Genomic DNA, 26,370 nt, shown 5'->3' with positions numbered 1-26,370 from the left:
CTCATTAGACAACAATAATGTTCCAAATTCAACTCCAAATTTATAACACATCTAAGCATGGGCCAACACTCTTCACCTACATTTATATTCTCATATAAAATGTAGAAACATCACTTTAGTAGCGAAAGTCCAGATATTGATGTATTAAATGTGTACCTATAATAATATTGTACTTGAGAGAATTAACACCAGTAAGCACATTCCAACGTAAACATTGCTGAGCACACTAATACTTAGCCTATGCAAGGTGTCAGTAAGTGGTTATTCCATAAGCTGAAAGCCAATTTGACATGTTAAAGGATAAGAAATAGTAACTGCACTTTAAAGGAGAAAAAAAAAGAAAAAAAAAGTAAGAAAGGTCTAAAAGGTAAGTTAAAGAGGTAAGTAGAGTGATAGAAATCATTTTGTTTTAAAGGAGTCAAAGAAGATACATGCAAAATAGTAAAGAACTCAATTTGACTTAGGATATCAGTCATTGTATATACAGGCAAAGTATAAGTTCATATTCAAAATAATTGATACAACTGCAGTTACTAATAAGTAACATTTGCACAATTGAAAAAAATTATAAGCAAATCTATTGATGTGTAAAAAGAATAATTTAATACTACCTAAATAAGGACAATAAATAAGATAATTAATTTCATCATATGATCATAAGGAATTAAATATTGGCAGCAAAAAATTATAAGGATTTGAACAATATGATGATGAAAGATTTTGAAATCAATTCAAATGAATAGAATTTAACGTGGGCACAAAGAAATATCTATGGCACTAAACATGTTGCAACTTTAGATGCAAACCAAGAGCATCCAATACATGATGTCAAAGCTTCAAATATAAGACGAAAAGCAAGATATCATATTATTTTGTGATCTCTAGAAAAAAAACCAGCATAAAAAAAAACAAAGTTCAATTATTCATACAGAAAGAGATTACATTTAGTTTCAAAAGTCAAAAGTGTTAGTGAAAGGACAATAATGTTCCAAATTCAACTACAAACTCATAACACATCTAAGTATGTGCTAACACTCTTCAACTACACTACTTTTGGAAGCTGAAATTATGCCCCTTTTTGAGTGGTTGCCCTTCGAAATGTCAAAGCTTAAAAAAATAAGACCACAAGCAAGATACTGAAACTTACTTTTCATATATTGCGAAAAAACCGAAGTCAATAAAGAGAAGAAGAAGTAAAGAATGAAAGTAGAAAAATAAAGCAAATAAAGGAAGAAATAAAAATAGGAGACAAACACTGCATTGAAAAGACTACAAAAAGGTGAAAAAGAAAAAATTACATAATATTCGACATCCCCATCCCCATTTTAATTCCACATCAACTATCCTTGCATGTCACCCATGTGTGGTTATAGTCAATTGCAGAATGCCCTTTTGCCCCCATAACACCTCCAAAACTGTTTTCAAAGTCTTTTACATCTCTTGTGTTGAATATTGAACCTGAAAAGCAAAAAACCATAGAATTTTTAGTTCCATTATTTAGACCAAACGTTCAATGTAAAGGATATAATAAGATTAAACTTGGATTTCGTCTATAATGATGCATGGGAAGATGGTCAAAACCTAGATCTTTAAGGTATGCAGATTAATACAATAGTTGTACATGATTTTATTTGAGCTAGCCACGAAAAGATCCTAGACATAAGTACAAAATGCCGTTGTTTTGAATTGTTGGAAGTTCTAATAAAATCAATTGTTGGTTCAAACTTATGTAATGGTGTTACATTTCTGTCAAGCATATGCAAACTCACGGCCATAATCATTGAGGCAGCAAACGTTAGAATTGGACAAAATCCACAACAGCAAAGTATTGACATAGTAAACCATATTCACATGCCTAATATCACCAGAATTATCTTTATGCCCTAAATCCTCCACTTGTGATTTTGAACTAATACCTTTAGACTAGAAAAACAATTTTCAAATGTAGAGAATTTAGACAAAGACTCAAAATATAAAACAAAAGATGGAATACAAAAAGGGAAGGGTAGGTAAAAGAGGAGTGCAAGAATTAAAAAATAAATAAATGCAAAGATAGGGGAGATCTCAACAAACATCTCTTAAAGGAGCGGAATTTTTGAAACCTTTAAAATTTTGGTGTGGGAGCAGAAGAGGAGCTGCTAGGTTCAATCAAAGAGTCTCAAACATTGCCCATTCGAATGTGATTGTTGATGCATCAATTTCAACAAGCAATATCAGAAAGAACTGGAAAGCTTTAAAAATTTGGTGTGAAAGTAGAAGAGGAGCTGGGTCTCAAGCATTGCCTATTTTGAAAGAACGAAAGTAAAGAAGAAAGGAGAAAAGAAATGAAAAATCGTAAATACTTTTTCAAACTGATAAAATACCATGAACAGGTGTTAGATGTAGAGAATGTATGTAGGTAGAAATCAATATAGGTTAGATAATACAATGCATTGTTACATTTATAACTTATTGACTATATATTTATAATGATCATAAAATGCTAGCTGCGTATTAAAAATATCATATTATTCATTTTTAAATAGCATAATGTTTGAAAAAATCCTTGAAATAGTTTAGAAAATTCAAATAAACCTTTTATTATTTTATTATGTTTAATTAAACCCATATACTTTTATTTTGGATCAAATAAATTCTTATGACGAATGATTGAGTAATTTTCATTAATTAAAATACTACTTGTCATTTTATATCCACATGGCATGATGTGGTATTGATGTAGAGGGTAAAAAATATCACATAACATGCTATATTATTATCAATTATAATATGTTAGTATATTATATTATCATTAATTATATCATTTCAATATGTCACGTTAGCGTCACATAATATAAAATGATAAGAGATGTTTTGATTATATTAATCTTTAATTGTAAGAGTTAATTTAATTCAAAATAAAAGTATAATGATTTATTTGATTAAAAATAAAAATATAAAAATTTAATTTAATATAATAAACGAATAAAAAATAATTTGCATTTTTTAAAATTGTTTAGGAGTTCTTTTTTTTTTTATTTAGGAGAAACAGTTGTTCATACATGAAAGTGCCAGCTCAGCACTAGAAAAACCTATCCGAACCATGAAAGAAGAAAAACATTAAAATGGGGTTTTAGCTAGGGCTTCGCGGAGGAGCAAGCAGAGCCGACGACCGCAGACTAACATTCTTTTCCTCTCAGACAAGAAAGTTCCTCTCACAGAAAAACAATGATAAGAGGTGGTCGAAGCTTCGTGTCTTCAGCTCCTGCTTTCTCTAACGACGCAAGGAAACTCCTCGTCTGCACCGCCAACACCGTCTCCATCTTCAGCACCGCCACCGGCTTGCAGGTTTTTTCTTTTTCTTTTTGTTTTTTGTTTCTTCTTCGCTTCATCTTCTGAAATTTCAATATTCTTTTTTGTTTTTTGGTTGGGCGTAGATAACCTCACTTGAGGGTCACACGGCGCTCGTCACCTCGGTCATCGTGGTGCCAGCGTCGAATCCAGCCGCCAAGGTTTTGTGTTATTGTTGGACCGCCTCGCTTGATGGTACCATTCGTTATTGGGATTTTTCGGTGCCTGAGTTAATGAAGACTGTCGATATTCGAATGCCAATTTTCTCCATGGTCAGCATTTAACATTTGTTTCAATACTTCGGAATTAAAATTTTTAAATTTTTGTTGATAAAAAATGTTTGAATGCGGGTTACAGTTTAGCTGTTTCCTTATTTTTAATCTATTATGTTGCTTTTGAGAAAAAGAAAAGTCAGAGTAGTAAAAGTAATAATGAAAAAAGTTTTATTTATTGATTATTATAAGCTCATTATAACTGGTAGTTGTGCTATTATATTACAATTTTCAAAACTTATTTAAGATCCAGGCTAATTCTGTTGAAGATGTTCTGTTGTGACATTTTTTCTATTTTTATTGGACTGAGTTACTTTATAATGAAAAGCTATTAACGAGTATTAATAGTGACGGGGACTATTCATTACCATACATGACAAATTGAATTGATATTGGCTAACCATGACAAGAAGAAAATCTGGTTACTCAAATCAAGTCTAATTTGCTTAAAAGTTCATGCATTGATCTGTGTGATTGAAATAAGTACATCCTAGATTTTTTTTTGTTTATTAGTTATACATTTATTTTGTGCTTGCAATGAGTGCATAGAGTTGTTCTTTTCCTTTATTGTTCTTATTTTAAATTTTTGCTTATTTTTCTTAACTTAATTCTTAGTGAGTGTTGATTATTTTATCTCTAATGGTAGGTGATTCCGTCTTTCCTTGACGTTCCAGCTGAGAATAATGAAAAGCGTCGAGACCTTTTCGCATATGTGTCTGCTGAAGATACAAAGGAAACAAAAGAGAAGCCTAAAGGCTTGCGGAGACAAATCCGGAAGTGTAACTTAAGCAAATCTCGTTTAGTTGGTAGATTAATTTTGGGAGAGGTATAATCCAAAAGATTTCTACAGATCTTCTTTTCTGTTTGTAAGTATAGCTTTTGAAAATGTAAAGCAGGTGTGATTTGCCTTACTAAGTAACTAGAGATAGACCTTGCGACCTTGACTTAATAAAATTAATGCTGTGAGAAATGCTGTACATAGCTGTAGCTTAATTAAAGTGACTGGATGTTGATATGGTGGTAGGAATGTTTGCCTGAACATTAAAAAATTGTTCAACATGGGGTGTTTAAGTATGCTTGAGTAATGGAGAGAGTAGAGATGTTTCTTAATGCGGTGATTTCTTACTATGACTATGGCATAAAAATCTTGTGAGAAAACTCCCTTGCTTCCCTCCTGAAAAAGAGTTATATTTGTTATTATGATGATTTTGGCTTACTTGAGTTTTGAGCTTAGAGCGTGTTTGGAGTCATTTAAAAAAGTGGGATTCTGCCCTTTTTTTTTTTTCAAGGATTATAATTTAGATGAATGATACTATGTTTGTCTCTTTCTTCTACAGACAAAAAAGCCAGAGGTTTTAACTGTTAGTCCTTCAGGAAAATTTTTTGGCATCCAAAATAAGTGTAAGCTTCATGTATGGAAGGTTCCTGATCCAGGGTCTGAGCATGCAGCAGTCACAAAGATAACACTACATCATACAAAGAAGATTACTGTCATTGCATTCCATCCAACTCAGAGAATTGTTGCTGCAGGGGATGTGACTGGGAGAATTTTAATTTGGAGGGGATTTGGCAATAGAACTTTTGCTATAGGAAATAGAGTAGTGAATGAAAGGTTAATAGATGTTCAAGAAGACAAACCTGGCGTGAGGGATAATGATGATGCTGATTCGTGCTCTACATGGCACTGGCACCCTACTGTAGTCAATGTCCTCTCTTTCTCTTCGGATGGCGCATATTTGTATTCAGGTAACTGAAAATTGATATACATGTATAACTCATGAACTTTTGTGTACTTCTGTTTCTGGGGATTTCTTGCAATTATGCTGGCATGAGGATGAGAATGGATTGGCCTTTTGTTTTTGGTAGTAGTTCACCAACTGAATATATTTTTGTTTTCTGTGGACCCTAGATTAGCGGCATTGTGCATTTTGTTTAGTGCTTGCATATGATAAATTACAAATTTCATTGGCAATAGACAAAGTGGGTATATGTTTTAACTTCATTATTAACACTTTTGGTTGTTGGCTAAATTAATTGGCTGAAATGTGCTTCAAATCAATCGCTTCCACTATTTTTTTCCTCCAGCTTTTTGTTCATACACTCACTGAAGTCAGTTTTCTATTTATAACACTGACTTTTTCAAGTATTCAGGTGGAAAGGAAGGAGTGCTTGTCGTTTGGCAACTAGACACAGGGAAGAAGAAATTTCTGCCACGAATTGGATCTCCTCTGCTGTATTTTGTAGATTCTCTTGATCCTACCCTTTCTTCTGTAAGCAGAAATTGTTGTCTACAGTTGTGTTATTGCTTTTTGTTCCTTAAGAGAGTATTATGTAGTTGTAGTTATTGTCCTAAGTCCTAACTGAGGGTCTTCAGATATCTTGTGCAGATAATCAAATTCATCTACTGAAAATGCCTTCAATGGGAATTTTGAAGACTATTTCGGGGATAAAGGTTGTTCTGATGTGCATGACCACAATGTCACGAACGTTTTCCTTTCTAGTTATGTTGTTGTGATCATCAAGTATCTGATTGACTGAAACGACCATACAATGAACTGGATGATTTGCAGATATTAATTTTCTATATAATGTTAATAGATCCCATATAAATGATTTACTGTGCTTGGTGACGGTTGACACCATGGATATGCATTTCCATGCTAATGTGTAAATGTACAAAATTGCTTACGCCTTATGGTTGTGAACTTAAAAAGTAGTTCATAAATATGCTGCTAAGTTAGTTCATAGGATATGTGGATAGTAGTTGTCAATGCCTAGTTCTGGGACCTTTGATTTGGTCCACCTTGGTATATGTATTTCTATTTTCTGCTAATTCAACTTAGTTAATCGTATGTATTGTATGTTTCAGGCTCGATGCTCTTATCCTGAGATGTATAAAGGCTTGGGTAATGGGATTGCTTTTGATCAAACTGCTGGGTTGGTTGCCTTACGCACAGAGAATTATTGCATACAATTTTACAGCCTATTTGATGATCGTGGAATTTCTGAGGTGAGCATATTATTATTCAGTTGCTTAAATCTTAGTGGACATCTATCCTAATGGATGTTAGTGGGACAAATCAAATTGTATACGGATTTTTTTTGCATATGTGCTTTGCCTATCATGGAATACAAATTTTTGTACCAGTACTTCCTAGTTTTGGAATAAGGTGGAAGTTGAAAATTTCTTAACTATGCTGCCTTTCAGGTTCAAGTTTGTGAGAGAAACCATCAACCTGGTGATGATGTCACGGTAAATTGAGTTTTCTTTTACAATTACATGTCTTCTGATAAATTTGATGTGTTATTGACCGTAGTTGATATCATTTGAGACCAATTTTACAGGTAATAGTGACTGCAGTGGCTCTCTCCCTTGATGGCTCTATGATGAGCACTGCTGAAATGAAGCTTGCTGAAGAGGGCATAGGTGGTCTAGTTTCCCTCAAGTTTTGGGCATCAGGATCTCAAAACAAGGAGTTTAGCTTGTCAACCATTGTTTATGAACCACACAGGTGAACTGGTTTATTCACCCCCTTCCCCTTGAGAAATCGAAAATGTGAAGTGCCTGATGAACTGTTTTGTGCATGATAGCCCTCATTGCTAGCTCTACTTTCATACTGCCATGATGTATGAAAAGATGGAACTTTAAGCTTTTGGAGTTCAATTTTTCTGGTGACAATAAACTTGTCCTCTTTTTTGTCCAAAAAGCACATGTTCTTGATTGTTTTCCCCTCTGATTTTCACTTATGTATTTGTTTCTGCTAAAGAGTGGCAGTTGAATTGCATGTTGATTAGAATATACTATCTTTTAATGTATCAGAAGTAGAAATGAATATATGATGATACTTGACATTTTATAGGGATGCGGGCATTTCTGCTGTTGCATTCCAACCTTCTGGTGATATGGCGGTTAGTTCATCTTATGGAGGTGACTTCAAGGTAATCTTGGATCAGCATGCTTTTGGAGTTCTGTGCTCTATTTCCAATGAAATTAACCTTATCTTTTGGTTTATTCTGATATATCAGGTTTGGATATGCAGCAATGAGAGTCCACAGAATGATCAGATGCGTCAGAATTCTAGCTGGATTTGCCATGCTATTGGTTCTTATAAGTATGACTTCTAAATTTACATGCAATTCTTGTCCCATGGAGGCCGGTATTACATGCCCAAGACAGATGGATTAACTAATATATTAGAAAACTTGCATAGATGGAATGATATACTTGAGCACAAATTGATTTTACAAGGATTTTTTGTTGCATTAAAGGCATCTTAATTTCAATGAGGCATGTTCTACATTTTATTTTGTGTTTCAAATTAATCAATCAGTGTTCACTTGGTACTTTTAAATGTTAGAACTTGACATGTTGAGATATGCCTTCTGCATGGAGAGAGACAGAATGGTAGTTTGCAACACGTATAAATCTGATATATTATCTTCCCTACGCAGCATGGGGATTAAAAGATATCAATCTCTGTTATTCTAAACTATTGTCTCCCCTGTTGCAGAAAAAAGCCGATGACTGCTGCTGCATTTTCTGCTGATGGTTCTGTTCTTGCTGTTGCAGCAGAAACCCTTATTACATTATGGAACCCATACACGAATGTTCTCTTGGCTGTACTTGGGGAAACTCTCACGGTAATTATGTTATTAGTACCATCTGTCTTTCCCTATTTGTGCTGTGGAAACCATATATTAATAAACAACTAGCATATACATGCAGGGTGACAGGCATGGCCTAGCCATCATGCTTTGGTCCTTTTTGGATCCTTTTGTGGATCACTTCGACACCTCCTTATAGTAAATAAATGTCTGTAAGCTTAACATAGCTTAGTCTTTGCCAACAACTTTAGACTTTAGTTATCTCAAGGGTTTGTCTCAATGATTCTGTACATTTTTAATTTGTTGTTTGTTATTATGTGTCTGCTGGAAACGGAGAAGTAACCACATTCTTGATCTGACCAGGATAGAATGTACAGGCAGGAGCCTATGTATAAGAGTATTTACTAAATAAGGGAATAATAGGTTGAAATTGCCTACAAGAATGGAAAGCTAAAGGAACAAAATTTTGGAATTCAATTTCCTTCTCTGTTGGAACATGAGCCATCTCCTTTTGTCTGTTTGCTGTTTACAAATAGAGTTTCTCTATCCCTATAAAAAGAAAAATGGAGTTCCTCTATTTGACAGAATATGGCCTTCTGTCTTTGCTAATGCATTCATGTATTTTGTATGCTTAAATCTTTAGTTTAAGGTTAATTGTTTCTACTTTTTTTTTTGTCCCACAGCCAATTGTTACCCTATCATTTGTTGGGAGGTCAGATAATCTTGTCGCTGCATCACGTGGTTCAAAGCCACAACTGTCTGTTTGGAGTATGTCAAAGTTATCACTATCTTGGTCATATAAGCTTCGTACAGAAGGTGAAACACTTTTTCTTTTCAGCTGATGATATTTTTGGCAAACATCAATGATCTTCTTAGGCCTGGAGAGGTTCCATGTTCAAATTTTTCTGAATATAACTACTATTAGTATTTATAGCCATAAAAAGGAAAGAATTAATATCTAAATGCAATTATCAAAGCAATAAATGTTAGATCCTCCTGCTTTAAGTTGTATGCCTTTTTTTTGGAAGCTTAAGGTAGATTGTTGTGATATATAAGTCATTTTGATATAGAATAACAAGACGAGGTTTTGATGATTGCTAAATAAGGTGCTATTTGGTAAACTGAAAAAATTGAACACTGAAAAATTAAGTAATGAATTTTTAGTTCTGAAAAATTAAGTATTGAATCTCTACTGTAAAAATATTTGGTATTCTTCTGAAAGTTAAATATTAAATAGATTTTTTTTGTTGATCTTTTACAAGTATTTTACATTAATAAAAATTAAAGAGGAAAACTAAATAGTTAAAAAGGAAAGAATATAAGTTTAATGTATTTAAATGACAAATTTTTCCTTAAATAAGAATGATTGAATACAGTAAGTAGCTTTTAACTATTTAAGAGTTTCAACTCTTTTTCATTGAAAATCTTCCATTTAAAAATAGTTTTTAAAATGAGTTATCAAACGCATAGAAAATATTAAACCACTGTAAATATTCATTTTTAATGGTAATCGAATACATTCTAAGTGGCACTTGTGCTAATTATAATTTTTTCTGATTTAGCCTGTTGAGTTGTACAATTGTGAAACACTGGTCAACATTGCTGAATACCTTAGAGAAGTCTGAATAATGCATGTTAAATTCATCAGCAAGTTAGTACAAATGTCTGAACTGCGAATTTTCGGGTATTCAACAAACCCTGTGCTGTTAATCTTAATTTAAAGTAGCTAGAACATTAACTCACTATTAGTGAAAAAGACAATTTATGTAAATTATGCAAACAAATATAAAAATATAATTGCTGTTCTCTTTTTATTTGGGATTTATCATATTCGATGAATCCTTTCTCCAAGATGGCATAAGTCAAAACTGGTCTGTGACATTCCAATTTGTAAAATTTAGTGGATTTCGTGAGTAGTTGAAGTTATTGATTTGTAGTGTTGGAAACTGCTTGCCTTATTTTATGCCCTGTGCTACTGTACTCGCATGGGTTATGGCATGCTTAATTTTATGCATATGACATGTGTCAAGTCAAAATGTGTTTTTACTTTGGTTGCTGTATCTGGCATTGTTAAATTTTTATGTTCTTGTATTTTGCAGCTGTAGCTTCTGCAGTTGATTTATCTTATTTTGCTGCTCTGGCCCTTCTTCCTGAATCATCTAATGAAACAACTTTTGAAGAAAGGGATGGTGTAATATTCTTATACAATGTAACTGATCCTGTTCCTACTGCAATCTGGTCTGTGAGGAAGGTATGATCTCAATCCGTTTCTAATTATCATTGGAATGAAGAGCAAAACTTAGCTTGTGATGAAGATGGATAAACAAATATGCCCAAGATCAAATTTATTAAGAATTGTGACTTTTTTCTTGGACAAATACCTGCGGTCAGGCAGTTCTAGTAACTTAAACATTATTTATTAGAATTTAGAAGGTTTTTTTAAAATTTTCTTTTGTTCAAGTATATGGACAATTATATTGCTACAACATTATATACTGAAGAACAAAATTTCAATTGGTTATTGGGTTCTTTGTATTTTACTTGTAACGATATGATTTTTATCATCTGCCAACCCAAATGGAAAACTTTAATGTGATCTGTGAAATATCAAGTGAAAACAGTTATAATATCATTCTCTTGGAGCACCACGGATCAATTGTGGTTGTCTTAAGATTTTCTGTTGTTTGCATAAGCAACCTTTGAAACAGTTATTTTGAGTTCTAGCTGGTGATAAGCATTCAGTACCACTTCCCTATGATAATGGAAATTTGCTCTGCCCCTATAAGGTTTTGCATTCTGAGTTTCATGTTGTCTATTTATATAGGGGTGACAGTGCAAACATGGAGAGGAGGTTGGAGATCCTCGTAATTTTTTAAAAAGAAGCAATAGAGAAACACAACCTTTTATTGTTGCCTTGAAAGGACAATAATATATATAGATAGATAGATGGATATAATATAATATTATATGTATATATATATATAGAGAGAGAGAGAGAGAGAGTGCTAATGTTGTACTTTTCACCCATTTCTCTCCTAACAATTGACTTATAAGTAATTTTAAGTGCATATACCACCGAAATTCTTTTGATGATGATTTGTGTGCGTATGTGTCTATACTCTATATATTTATATAGAAGCTGAAATCTTGTTGCATGAAATCCCATACCATTGTTAACTATATCTTTAGTGTTACTGTATTCTGCTCCAATATTAGCATACTTGTCAATCATAGTTCAGGATAATAGGGGCAGAATTATGTGTATACTCTATTTGCTTTTTGCAGGCCAAGGGAGGGGCTCTTGGTTTTCTTCAAGTAAATCCATCTTCTGTTGAAGAAATCAGTATAGATGGTAAAACACCTCAGGTGATGCTTGCATACATGAATGGTGATCATGAATATGTTCTCTTTGACCCATACAGCAAAGATGTCCATGAGGTTAGCATGAGCCGAAGGGAAGGTCTCGCTGCCCTTGAACAGAAAGGTGAGTCTTCCTTATAATAGTTTTAACCTCATTTATATCGAAATGAAATTCATGCTGTTCTTCACTATTGCACTATCGCACTATCGCACTATCGCACTATCATCACTATTAATGGGCAAAGCAAATGTAGCTTTTCTATGAGATGCTTCAATTTGTCAGGTGCTCTTGTTATCCTGTTTTATTTATCCCATGAAATGATAGATTTACGCTGTGTTTAGCTGAGATTGTGAAGTATAAACATATCACATGCAGGTTGAGAACTTGTGTATGATTCTGTCCTTTTAGGATTCTGATCTAAGTAGGGCTCTTCTTATTATGATAAAAAAAAAAAAACACATGAATTTAAGTTAATGATGATAAGTTTTTGCAGCAATGATTTTATCTCATGACTAATTCTATTGTCATCTTTTTCCCGATTCTTTGCCTCTCCTATGACAGGACAAGCAGGGCAGTTTGGGTATGCATCCATCTATGGTGAGCTACTAGAGTTTGACACGAAGAGAACCCAGACTTCTTGGGTTCCATCGTTTCCATCAGCGAGACCATGGGAATCCATATTCACAGGACCATCTCATAATTTGCCACCACTCACCAAATTGTGTTCGGGTTTCCTTGAATCATTATTGGAAAAGAGGACAGCTGCTGTGGAGTAACTCTAGATGGCTGTTTAGATACATACAGGTGTTTCTATGCCAGCCTTTTTGGGTGATGTTAGATGCAAATGTTCTCTCTGCCACTTTTTTGCGTTCAAGAGAACCTGTCCATTCTTTTTTCTGAAACATCACCAATGAAGGAAGCTGTCTGGTTGATGAAGTAAGATGAGCTCAGAGGCAGGCTTGAGGTGAGTACCAACAAGCTTATAAGGTCAGAATTGATGTCGAAATTTTGTAACCTGAATAGGGATCATATGTTCATTGATTTTCATACTTGTGCAAAACTCATTTTAGAGGTCTTTGAGTTCAAATTTTAGGATGGGTATATTGAGATTTATGAAATAGAAAAGGATTATGTTTCATTATGTAAATTAAGAAAACATCTACCCAAAAAAAAAAAAAATTTGAGGTAATCAGTGTGATGCTAAAATGTTTCATTATCTCTTTTTTGGCTTGATTTGCGTTTGTTTGTTGAATGAGGTTAAGATTTTCCTGAATGAAAGTGTTAATGGTGCAAGAGGCAAGAGTAATCGTCTATTTTCGTAATAAAACAGTATTGTTACAGAGGAAGTGAGGAAAGAGCGAGGGGTTCTCCAAAGTGCTAGTATCATGGATATTTAACTGTCGCCAAGCCTCTACTGATGCTTCTGACGATCGCAGGATTGGTCGTTTGGCAATCTTTTCGATGCCGGAGCGACACCTCGTATCTCCCCTCACACCTGGACAATATTGAAATTTGAATCTTGGAATAAGTTATTCCGTGAAGTGATCATGTTCATGCCAAGTGTTTGTCACGATACTATATCAATGTCTCATAAGAGTTTAAAATATAAGGAAAATAATTAAACCAATTAATAAGTAAACTTGAAAATTAAAATAAATTATATTTTAAAAATTCTTTAATTATTCAAAAAATTTCAAATAAATTTTTGTTTTTTATTGTGTTCAATTAAGTTTTTTACTTTTATTGTAAGTCAAATAAGATTTTATGATTAATTATCATTTGTCATTCATATCAAATTATACTACAACAATCATAGTAATTAAAATTATTATACTTTATAGCATAAATTATTTTAAATAATAAAGATTGACTTGAACAACATAATAACAAATGATAGAGGTGAATGAAAATAATAAATATTTTAACAAAAATAATTGAATAATAGTAATTTAATTTTTTAAAGTAAAAGTTATTTACATGTAAATATATCATATTTGAAAATTTAAAACAAATAAATTAAATATTTTTATTATAACAAATAAATTAAATATTTTTATTATATTTATTTTGATTTTAAAAAAAATAATATTTCTCTAAGTTTAAGAAGTTGAATTTTTTTTAAATGCTATTAGCTTTATTTGTTTATGCACAAAATTATTTTACCAACAATATGCTAGGATTTGACCTCATACTCATACATGAAATTAATTAATAAATTAAAAGCATAACACAACGAAAAAATAAAATATACATTTAATTAAAGAAATAGCCAAATCCCTCGAGATCAATTGTTTGTGTTTTTCATGAAATTTTAGATTAGTTATGAATACTTATAAGTTTAAGCATTATATACTTTGCTTTAATATCGTAAATCCAAAAAGCTTTTGATGAAGCAAGAAACTTGAAAAAAGAATGAGACAGTTTGAAATCTTGTAGTGGAAATCTTTGCTTCTTCACTTTTAAGATTTGTTAAATTTTCAGTCACTCAAGTGTTTGGCTTCTAACAGTAATCCACACAGTAACTAAATAAGACTTTCTCAAAGGTAAGATTTATTTTACTTGTATTAACAAGTTATGTTTTTTTAAAAAAAAAACCAGAAGACCAAAAATCCTAGCCGAATCTTATTTTATTAGACAAAGAAAACTTATTTTTCTTTTCTTATTTTTATGAATCGGCTGAGAAGTAGCTTAAAGCTTTGAGATTTAGTTGGCTAACATAACATATTTATGTAGCCAAACTAAGTTGTAACCTTAGATACAACATTTGTATTTTTATTCAATTAAGTCATTGTGAACTTAATTAATTTTTTCACTTTATTTTAGTCTATTTCAATTAAGTTCAACTTAATTAATTATCCTTATTTAATCTTAATCATGTCACTTAATGTGTGTGACCCATTAGGTTTTTAACATGTTGGCAATAAATATATATCATGATCAAATATCAATTTAATAATTGATTTATATTTATAGCTCATAAGTTGTATCTAGCAACACATTATGACCATCCAAATATTAGAGGGTCAATTAAAAAATTTCACAAAGTCCTTCAGTTATAAGCCTCTCAGTGCAATATGATCCTTTCATCAAATATCCTAAATATGTCATAATATGCTTTGGCCAAAGACTTTATATAAGTTAATCTAAAATTGAGAACAAGTGTGATACATTCCTTCATATCACTTGGGGTGCTGAGTCCTTTATTGACAACTCATCCATCGTTGCATGTTTCATGGCACACCCAAAAACACCCTGTTTAAGCATCTGATCTTCTTTAAACCAGTAAAGGTGAAATAAGTATATCATTCCCCATATAAGATGACTGGGTGTCTCAAGTCCGAGGACTAGTTGCACGACTATCATATGAGAATATATTCTATAAACATTTGGGTGAAATACCTAATGGAGTTCTTATAGAGGGTCACGTTCAGTGAACTTGTTCTCTAACAAGCACCCATATGCCATTCTCAAGTTTCTCATATACTTCAATCTATGAAATTGATTGCTTACTTAAGGAAGCTTAACATATAATTATTTTTAAGTATTTTCAATGCCCTGTCTTGATAATACAATAACCAAAAACTATTTTAGGAACATGACTTTGATTCATAGAGATCTCATAAATGTAACAACTTTATAATTCTTTTGCAAGGCCTTTATGTTCCATGGGCTTCATCCAATTAATACTTAATAACTTCTTATTATTGTACTAACATAAAGAAAAACCTTTATGACATATAGTTATGTGATTAAGAATGCATTAAATGACAATATATATTCCTCAACCAATCCAATTAGGTCAAGGGCATATACCAACACCATAATTTTATGCAATTAAGTATGCATTAAATGACAATATATATTTCTCGACCAATCTAATTAGCTCAAGGGTATATACCAACACCATAATTTCATACTTTTCAAAAGACACAATTGACATAAATCTAAAAATTAAATGCAATTATTACATTTCATACTTAATTTGTGTTACACATTATATTTTTAACATATGTTAGATTTCTTTTTAATTTAATCTTTAAATTAAGTTTTCTTTATTTATGAAAAGTATTGTATTTATTATTTTTATTATTGTACTTCACACCTATATTAAAATTTTATGAAAGTTTAGGGTTTTTTGAGATTTACATTGACATCTTTTTTTTTTCAATGGAGAAGTTATAATATTAAGCTGGAATCATCTTGGGAAAACATATTCCCATCATACAATACAATAATGAGTTTCTAACTCTTGTTGGAGGATTATTATGAGCAATATAAGAAACATCAGAAGTGAATCCCAAATTGGCTAAGAAGTCAGCAACCATATGGCTTCATGATATATGTGAGTGACTTTGACCTCCAATTGTCTTTGTAACATCTCCTGAATTGTTGTGAGTAAGTCCATATTAACACATGGAGGAACAACTGACATTGAAATAGCATTTACAACCATCTTGTAATCCACTTGAAGCCAAAATTTGCGAATCCTTGACTCCCAAACCAATTTCAACCCATAGAAAACTCTCCACAATTCTCCTCTATAAGAAGAACACAAACCCAAATTTGCTACAAATCCATTTATCCAAAAACCTTCATGACACCAAATAACCTTACATCTAGTGGCTTTACAGATTGAGTGTTGAAACACCGCATCTGTGTTTATGTTAAATTGTTATCGAATTATGTTTATTCTTAACCTCCATTTACGTTTATAATTATTATAATATATTTTTAAATTGATTACAACATTTTTACACATTTTAGATTAGATGTTACATATTTTTATCCTATTTTCACACATTTATTATAAGTTTGCAATGTTTATAATCATGATAATTTATTTTAAATGATTACGAAACTACTTTACATACCTATTTTATGTTAATTGTTAAGTATTTTATCCTCATCCTTGCACGTTTATGTTAAAAATTAAAAAAACATTAACATTTACATTATATTTAATTATATGAAATTATATTTTTTTGTAAGATTTTTTTATAGTTAACTTGAGGGATACAAATTACTTTAAAATTGTTTAAAAAACTAAATACTAGGTTTTTTATTTTACAATAAACGATATAACTTTTTACCTTTATTATACATTTACGTTAAGATTTTTAAAAAAATTAATTTCAACTTTCTATTGCATCTTATTTATTTACGTTAAATTGTTATTAGATAATGCTTATTGTTACCGTCAATTACCTTTAAAATCATTATAATTTATTTTAACTTGATTACAATACTTTTTACTCATTTTACATTAGATGTTATGTATTTTTATCCCTATTCTCATGCATTTATGTTAGAATTTTTTTTAAAAAAATTTAACTTTTAACATTAACATTTTAGTTAAACGCGTGAAATTACATTTTTAGTGTAGGAATTTTACGTTAAGCTTTTTTAAAGACTAATTTCAATTTTATGGTATATCTTACTTATTTATGTTATACTGTAATCAAATTATTTTCATTGTTACCTTTCCTTGCAGTTTAAATCATTATAATTTATTTTTAAGTTGATTACGCAACTCTTTAAACATTTTGCTATTTTATCTTTATTCTCACACGTTTACGTTAAAATTTAAAAATATTTTTTAACATTAATATTTTATTTAATTGCATGAAATTTGAGGTAGAGTGGTGGAAGAAGGGAGGAGAATATAATTTTTGTGTAAGAATTTTTTTTGAAAGTTTGTGTAAGAATTATTAGTAATTAGTTTGAGGGATACAAATTACTTTAAAATGTTTAAAAAATACTAAATATTTGATTTTTCTATTTTATGATATTTGATATAACTTTTTACTTTTATCGTAATACATTTACATTAAGATTTTAGGATAATTAATTTCAACTTTATGGTACATCTGACTTATTTACGTTAAATTATAATTAGGTTATTATTACCTTTTGTTACGTTTTAAGTCATTATAAGTTTTTAAGTTAATTTTGACACTTTTTATACATTTTACGTGAAATGTTATTGTAAAGCCCGACCTTATAAAATACTATTCATGACGTACATGTGATGATAGCATGATTGTATGCTAGGAGAGTCCCGAAAAATTTACAAAAATCGGTATTGTACTTAGAGGTACAACAAAGTTGATTTAATCCTCGAACTAGATCAAATAGGAATTTTAAGGTGAGATTAAGATCGTCACAGTCCAAGGATGACTCAAAATGGTAATTCGGAGTTTGAGGATCAATTTGGAGTCGAATCGAAATTTTCACTATCTAGGGGCAAAATGGTTATTGGCCACCTAGGGACAAAATGAGAATTTTAGAAAAGATTTTTTTGACCTCATTTGACTTATTGGAGTATAATTTGACTTACTGGAGTATGATTTGAGGTTTAGAAGTGAAAAATTTTAATTTCGGTATAATTTGGAGTAAAAGGGTAAAATGGTAATTTTGCCACCCCAGGGGCAAAATTGTAATTTTCCACCATCAGGACATTTTTTCCAGCACATGGTCTTCCTTTATCTTCATCTTTGACCCTTGACTNAAAAATCAGCATAAATCAGCCCATTACTCTCCAAATATTCGGCCAAGCAAGGAAGAGAGAGAAAGAGAGGAACAACAAACCCTAGGTGAGGAATTTCAAAAGAAAAAGTGTGGAAAATCAAGGAAAACAAGTGAAAAAGGTAGGATTTTTCAACTTAAGCTTGAAATCTATTTTCCTTAAGCATTTCTCCTTATTTTCCATGCTTAAATTACATGTTTTTATGATGAATTGTTGGCTGATCAAAATGGGTTAGGAGAGAGAAAGTTGTTAGATTAATTTGATTTTAAGTTATGTTAGTGTTTTTAGTTAGTTTAGCATATTTAGAAACAAAACAACAAGAAAAGAATTTATTTTCTCCCATAACCATTAATGGCCGAATTTACCATGTATGAGTGAGAATGAGTTTGATTTTTATTCTAGGATAATTGGTTAAGAAATGATGAATTATGAGCCTAGAAAAATAATGGAAATTTTCGAAGCAAAAATATGAATTTTTACCCATTAGGGGTATTTTCATAATTTGCTATTGAGACTGATAATTTGCACCACACTGAGAGACATTAAGTCAATTTGGGTGCAATTGAGGTATAGAAACTGAAAAATTAATTTGAGATTAAATTGGACGCGTTAGTAATTTAATCGGGTGATAAGACGAATTAGGCCAATATCGAGTTTAGATAGTTACCAGTGCATTTTTGCATTCCATATTATGCATTAATAGTATAAATTAGTTTAATTTCAATTTAGTACCAATGTAGTGAACTTCTCCATTTTGTACTGTGTCAAGGTGGTGAGTCCTCCGATAAAGGTAAGAAAATTGCATTTGAGGATCAGTAGACAGAGTGCGTCGAAAGTCTGTATTCGAGACATTGTGAGTAAACTTACTGTCATTTTAATTATCTAGGGTGGTTTTTAGATGATTTCATGAATTCTATGGAAAAAAAAATTTAAAAAGGTAAATCTTCATGTTTTATGAATAAATGTGTTTCAATGAAATTAAATTATAAATTGTTTTGAAATTAATAGTGATTTTGAAAAATAGAGTACACGGAGACTGTTAATTGTGGCAATTTGATTATTTAAATTGATTGGCTTATGATAAATTGGGCATGATTGGCTAGTTGGCAATTGTATTGAAATGCGAATTATTTGATGGCCTTGAAAGACTGTGAATTAAAAAATTGCCATATCATGTTATTGAGTTTTATTGTATGGTGGATTATATATATTAATTAATCACTGCAGTAGGGGGTTTCTGTGGACCAACCTTTTAGAGGGGCACAGTAAACCCCATTATATTCTTACATTGAACGGAGAGGCGCGTAGGGTATCTCCTAGGGTAAAGTTTAGAGTTCACTTCACGCTAAACCACCACGTGAGAGAGAACTCAGCTAACGCCAAGGAACGACTATGTTTTCAAAACAAAAACATGATTTATGAGAAATGTGAATTTTAATAGCCTTGGCGGTCTCGGTAGGATGCCTAGGCCAAGGTGTCCTTGAGAATGGATTTATGGCACAAGTCTAGTTTTTATTAAATTCATAAGCTTCTTTACATATTTTAAATGAAATGTATTCTTATGCTGTGACCCAGTTTACGATGATTTATTTTATTGTCCCCATGTACTCAACTCTATATATTTATGATGATGTCTGTTTACTCATTGAGATTTTATAATCTCACCACCTTCCTTTCCACCCATTTCAGGTTCAGTATAGGCTGTAGATAGCTAATCTCATCGAGGACTACCGTTGGATCTGCATTTTCCAAACCATAGGTTCACGGTCCTCTTTACATTTGTTTATTCGGGGGCCCTTTTGTTATTGTAAATTAAATTAAATATTTTGGCTTACTGTATTTCAATATGTATAAATTTATTTAGCTTTTATGCTATAAAAATTATTCACGTATAACTCTATAAATATTGTTTTATAAGAAAATAGAATATTTTACTTAATATTTTTTTATTTTCTTATTATATTCAAATAACCGTAATTTCGTTTTAAATGAAGATTTTAGACTTTTAAACTCATTTTGAATATGAATTATGTGTTTTGTACTTGTATATTACGTTTTAGCCAGTTTCAAAAATTTTGAGAAAAAATGACCAAAATACCCCTGTGAGACAAAAATTAATATTTTATTTATTTTTAGTTGGAAACAGTTTAAAATCTTTTAGAACACGATATGTGACAATGGTTGCTCACAAGGGAAATGAGAAACTGATAGTAAAGCCTTGCAAGGTTTCGGGTTGACATTTCGGGCAATGAGTGTCTACTGGGACACCGCGACTGTTGTCATGGGCTCGAGGGGAGTACCGGGTCGTGACAATTCGATTGGTATCAGAGCCATTGGTTTTAAAGATCAAAATTTTTTGTTTTAAAGTTATTTTAAAAATTTACAATATCAGTGTGGCCCCAGATTAAGTTAGGTTAGGTTAGGTTAAATAGAATGCATGCATTTGCATATAGAGCCTAAGGTTACCTAAACTTGCTCGTATTCTTTTATAGATTATAATGCCTCCTCGACGCGGACGCCCACCTCTCACTAGATCAGTTGAGAGGGGAAGAGGTCGTTCCCAACGTCATCAGCCAAATACAGTAGAGGAGGAATCAGCTGCATCCACCATTCGGGCAGCACCTGCTGCTGAGTAGGCCGAGAGTCCTCCACATCCTCCACCTCTTCAGCCACCTATTAGTATTCCCGCCATGCCTACCGAGGAAGCACAAGCATTGGCAGCTTTCTTTACCGCAATGGCTGGTCAAGCTCAGACTGGTCAAGTTCCACCTATAGTGCCTCCAGCTACTCTTTTAGTTCCACCACCAGTACATGATGTATCCATTTCTAAGAAGCTAAAGGAGGCTAGACAGCTCGATTGTGTGTCTTTCGCGGGTGAGTTGGATGCCACATTGGTAAATGACTAGATTAATCAGGTTTAAGAGACTCTATCTGATATGGGATTAGATGACGACATGAAGCTGATGATGGCTACGAGATTATTAGAAAAGAGGGCTCGTACCTGGTGGAATTCGGTGAAGTCCCGTTCCACTATTCCTCAAACATGGTCCGATTTTTTCAAGGAATTCGATGGTCAGTATTTCACTTATTTTCATCAGAAAGAAAAGAAGAGAGAATTTCTGAGTTTGAAACAGGGGAATCTAACTGTAGAGGAGTACGAGACTCGTTTTAACGAGTTGATGTTATATGTGCCAGATCTGGTGAAATCTAAGCAGGATCAGGCCAGTTATTTCGAGGAAGGGCTCCGTAATGAGATTAGAGAGCGGATGACAGTGACTGGTAGGGAGCCACATAAGGAGGTCGTACAGATGGCTTTACGGGCTGAGAAGCTCGCGACTGAGAATAGGAGGATTCAGATTGAGTTTGCAAAAAGGAGGAATCCTGGTATGTCTTCTAGTCAGCTAGTAAAAAGAGGCAAGGACTCAGCGACTTCAGGAAGCACTACTTCTATTTTCGTGAGATCTCCTCGACCTCCATTTCCACCATCACAACAAAGACCTTCGAGGTTTAGCAGATCTGCTATGACTGGTTCTTGGAAAAGCTTTGGAGGTTCTAACAGATGCAGAAATTGTGAGAATTATCATAGTGGGCTATGTAGAGGGCCAACAAGATGTTTCCAATGTGGACAGACGGGTCATGTTAGGAGTAATTGCCCACGGTTAGGATGAGCCACTGTAGCTGCATCATCTCCACCAGCTCGCACTGATATGTAGAGGAGAGATTCTTCTAGGTTACCACCAAGAGAGGGAGTAGCCATATGATCCGATGTGGAAAGTAATACCCCGTCGCATTCAGTTTCGAGACCACAGACTCGTACTTCGACAAGAGTTTTCGCTGTGACGGAAGATGAGGCACGGGTCTGACTTGGAGCAGTGACAGGTATTATATCTTTATTTGATAAAGATGCTTATGTTTTGATAGATTCTGGCTCAGATAGATCTTATGTGAGTACGACATTTGCATCAATTATTGATAAAAACCTGTCACCATTAGAGGGAGAAATTGTAATGCATACCCCTCTAGGAGAACAGTTGATTAGAAATACTTGTTATAGAGACTGTGGGGTAAAGGTAGGTGAGAAAGAATTTAGGGGTGACTTAATTCCTCTAGAGATCTTGGATTTTGATTTAATATTAGGTATGGACTGGTTAACTGCACATCGGGCGAACGTGGATTATTTTCGAAAAGAAGTTGTTCTTCGAAATTCAGAGGGAGCAGAGATTGTGTTTGTAGGGGAACGTCGAATATTACCATCTTGTGTAATCTCAGCCATCAAAGCTTCGAAATTAGTGCAAAAAGGGTATCCGACTTATTTGGCATACGTGATTGATACGTCAAAGGGGGAACCTAAGTTAGAGAATGTCCCAATAGTAAGTGAGTTTCCTGATGTATTTTCTGATAATTTACCGGGACTACCTCCTGATCGAGAGATTGAGTTCCCTATTGATTTACTTCCGGGTACCGCACCTATTTCTATTCCTCCATATAGAATGGCTCCGGCAGAGTTGAAGGAATTGAAAGTCCACTTGCAAGATTTGGTGGATAAAGGTTTCATTTGCCCTAGCATTTCTCCTTGGGGAGCACCAGTCCTATTTGTAAAGAAGAAGGATGGCACTCTTCGATTGTGTATCGATTACCGTCAGCTGAACCGAATGACCATCAAGAATAAATACCCTTTACCCCGGATAGATGATCTTTTTGATCAATTACAAGGTACTATGGTATTCTCTAAGATTGATTTGAGATTTGGGTACTATCAGTTGAGGATTAAGGAGCAGGATGTACCCAAGACTGCCTTCAGAACGCGTTATAGGCATTATGAGTTTCTGGTGATGTCGTTTGGTTTGACTAATGCCCCAACAGTTTTTATGGATCTTATGAACAGGGTGTTCCATCCATACTTGGATAAGTTTGTGATAGTATTCATAGATGACATCCTGGTTTATTCGAAGAATGATGATGTACATGTTGTCCATTTACGCATTGTGTTGCAAACTTTGCGAGAGAGGCAACTCTATGCCAAGTTCTCTAAATGTGGATTCTGGTTGAAAGAAGTGGTTTTCTTGGTACATGTGGTGTCCGGAGCTGGAATTTATGTCGATCCCAAGAAGATTGAGGCAATCTTGCAATGGGAGTAACCGAGAACGGTAACTGAGATTCGTAGTTTCCTTGGTTTAGCCAGTTATTATCGGAGATTTGTTCAGGGATTTTCTTTGATAGCGGCTCCTCTGACTCGTTTGACTCGTAAAGGAGTTAAGTATGAGTGGGATGATGTTTGTGAGAATCGATTTCAGGAGCTAAAAAAGCGGTTAACCTCCGCTCTCGTTTTAACACTTCTTGTTAGTGGAAAAGAATTTGTGGTATACAGTGATGCATCTAAGTTGGGATTAGGGTGTGTGTTGATGCAGGATGAGAAAGTAATAGCTTACGCTTCCCGGCAGTTGAAAAAGCATGAGACGAATTACCCTACTCATGACTTTGAGTTAGCAGCAGTAGTCTTCGCATTGAAGATTTGGAGACATTATTTATATGGTGAGCGTTGTCGGATTTTTACTGATCATAAGAGTTTGAAGTATTTGCTCACCCAGAAAGAGCTTAACTTGAGACAAAGACGATGGTTGGAGTTGATTAAGGATTATGACTTAGTGATTGATTATCATCCGGGAAAAGCAAATGTGATAACGGATGCCTTAAGTCGTAAATCCTCATCGTCGTTAGCAACACTTCGGAGTTCTTATTTTTCGATGTTACTTGAGATGAAATCTCTAGGGATCTAGTTGAATAATGGTGAGGATGGAACCCTACTTGCTAGTTTCGTCATGAGACCTTCATTGTTGAATCAGATCAAAGAATTGTAGAAATCTGATGATTGGTTGAAACGGGAAGTTCAAAAGCTGCAAGATGGAGAAACTAGTGAGTTTAGACTCAGCGATGATGGTACTTTGATGCTTAGAGACCGAATTTGTGTCCCTAAGGATGATCAGTTGAGACGAGCTATTTTGGAGGAAGCTCATTCTTCCGCCTACGCTTTACATCCCGGAAGCACTAAGATGTATTGGACTATTAAAGAAAGTTATTGGTGGCCGGGTATGAAACGAGACATAGCAGAGTTTGTAGCGAAATGTCTCACATGCCAACAGATTAAGGCGGAGCATAAAAAACTGTCAGGTACTCTTCAACCTTTATCGATTCCTGAATGGAAGTGGGAACACGTGACTATGGACTTTGTATTGGGTTTGCCACGGACACAAAGTGGGAAGGATACTATTTGGGTGATTGTGGATAGATTGACTAAGTTCGCCCATTTCTTGGCTATCCATAGTACATATTCTATTAAGAGGCTGGCAAGACTTTATATAGATGAGGTTGTGAGATTGTATGGAGTTCCAGTTTTTATTATGTCAGATCGAGACCATCGGTTTACTTCTCGATTTTGGTCAAAATTTCAAGAAGCTCTTGGAACTAAATTGAGATTTAGTACTGCCTTTCATCCGCAGACAGATGGTCAATATGAGAGAACTATTCAGACCTTAGAGGATATGTTACGGGCTTGTGTCATTGACTTTATTAGGAGTTGGGATAGACACTTGCCATTGGTGGAGTTCGCGTATAATAACAGATTTCAGTCTAGTATTGGGATGGCACCATACGAGGCTTTGTATGGAAGGAAGTGCCGAACTCTGCTTTGTTGGGATGAAGTAGGTGAGAGGAAATTGGTGAATGTGGAATTGATTGATCTGACAAATGATAAGGTCAAGGTTATCCGAGAGCGGTTAAAGACAGCTCAAGATAGGTAGAAGAATTATTCGGATAAACGAAAGAAAGATTTGGAGTTTGAAGTCGATGATAAAGTTTTTCTTAAGGTTTCTCCTTAGAAAGGTAATAATTTGAAAATTCCAAGTATTAAATCTTATTTGATTATACTATTGTGATAATTTGCGGTATTTATTGGATGATGAAAGGTGTGATTCGATTCACGAAGAGGGGAAAGCTCAATCCAAGATACATTGGACCCTTTCGTATCATTGAAAGGATTGGGCCAGTGGCTTAAAGACTTGAATTACCCCTAGATTTAGATCGGATTCATAATGTCTTCCACGTCTCGATGTTGAAAAAGTATGTTCCCGATCCCTTTCATATTTTAGAGACACCTCCCATTGCGTTGCATGAGGATTTGAAGTTCGAGGTGCAACCTGTACGTATTCTAGATCGAAAGGATCGAGTGCTAAGGGACAAGAGCATTCCAATGGTGAAAGTATTGTGTAAGAATGCTCGAATGGAGGAGATGACGTGGGAAGCCGAGGGCTAGATGAGAAACCAATATCCACATCTTTTCTTCAAATCCGGTAAGTGAAATTTTGAGGTCAAAATTTTATTTTCAGGGGGGTAGTGCTGTAAAGCCCGACCTTATAAAATACTATTCATGATGTACATGTGATGATAGCATGATTGTATGCTAGGAGAGTCCCGAAAAATTTACAAAAGTTGGTATTGTACCTAAAGGTACAATAAAGTTGATTTAATCCTCGAACTAGATCAAATAGGAATTTTAAGGTGAGATTAAGATTGTCATAGTCCAAGGATGACTCAAAATGGTAATTCGGAGTTTGAGGATCAATTTGGAGTCAAATCGGAATCTTCACTATCCAGGGGCAAAATGGTCATTTGGCACTTGGGGACGAAATGAAAATTTTAGAAAAGATTTTTTTGACCCCATTTGACTTATTGGAGTATGATTTGAGGTTTAGAAGTGAAAAATTTTAATTTCGGTATAATTTGGAGTAAAAAGGTAAAATGGTAATTTTGCCACCCCAGGGGCAAAATTGTAATTTTCCACCATCAAGACATTTTTTTCAGCACATGGTCTTCCTTTATCTTCATCTTTGACCCTTGACTAATCATGTGGTGGAGATAAAATGTTTAAATTTTTAAAATTTTAAAAATGGACCAATAAGAAAATGTCATGTGTCAAGCCTAGGATATTTTATTATTTAACTAAAAATCAGCACAAATCAGCCCATTACTCTCCAAATATTCAGCCAAGCAAGGAAGAGAGAGAAAGAGAGGAACAACAAACCCTAGGTGAGGAATTTCAAGAGAAAAAGTGTGAAAAATCAAGGAAAACAAGTGAAAAAGGTAAGATTTTTCAACTTAAGCTTGAAATCTATTTTCCTTAAGCATTTCTCCTTATTTTCCATGCTTAAATTACATGTTTTTATGATGAATTGTTGGCTGATCAAAATGGGTTAGGAGAGAGAAAGTTGTTAGATTAATTT

The 26,370-nt window shown here is 33.5% G+C and overlaps 1 protein-coding gene across 1 annotated transcript; it reads left to right on the top strand.

Annotated features, from left to right (window-relative positions):
• LOC18589289 (WD repeat-containing protein 75) lies at window positions 3,091-12,784 on the top strand. Its single transcript, XM_018126959.1, has 16 exons — window positions 3,091-3,327; window positions 3,417-3,602; window positions 4,249-4,428; window positions 4,940-5,348; window positions 5,754-5,872; window positions 5,977-6,054; window positions 6,472-6,612; window positions 6,811-6,855; window positions 6,948-7,114; window positions 7,463-7,541; window positions 7,629-7,714; window positions 8,114-8,243; window positions 8,891-9,023; window positions 10,307-10,458; window positions 11,493-11,691; window positions 12,130-12,784. The coding sequence occupies exons 1-16, from the start codon at window positions 3,208-3,210 to the stop codon at window positions 12,342-12,344; spliced, it is 2,439 nt and encodes an 812-aa protein (XP_017982448.1). The 5' UTR covers window positions 3,091-3,207; the 3' UTR covers window positions 12,345-12,784.

This window comes from Theobroma cacao, chromosome 9 (assembly GCF_000208745.1).
Source record: "Theobroma cacao cultivar B97-61/B2 chromosome 9, Criollo_cocoa_genome_V2, whole genome shotgun sequence".
Lineage (NCBI taxonomy): Eukaryota > Viridiplantae > Streptophyta > Magnoliopsida > Malvales > Malvaceae > Theobroma > Theobroma cacao.
This window is presented reverse-complemented; position numbering and strand designations above follow the sequence as displayed.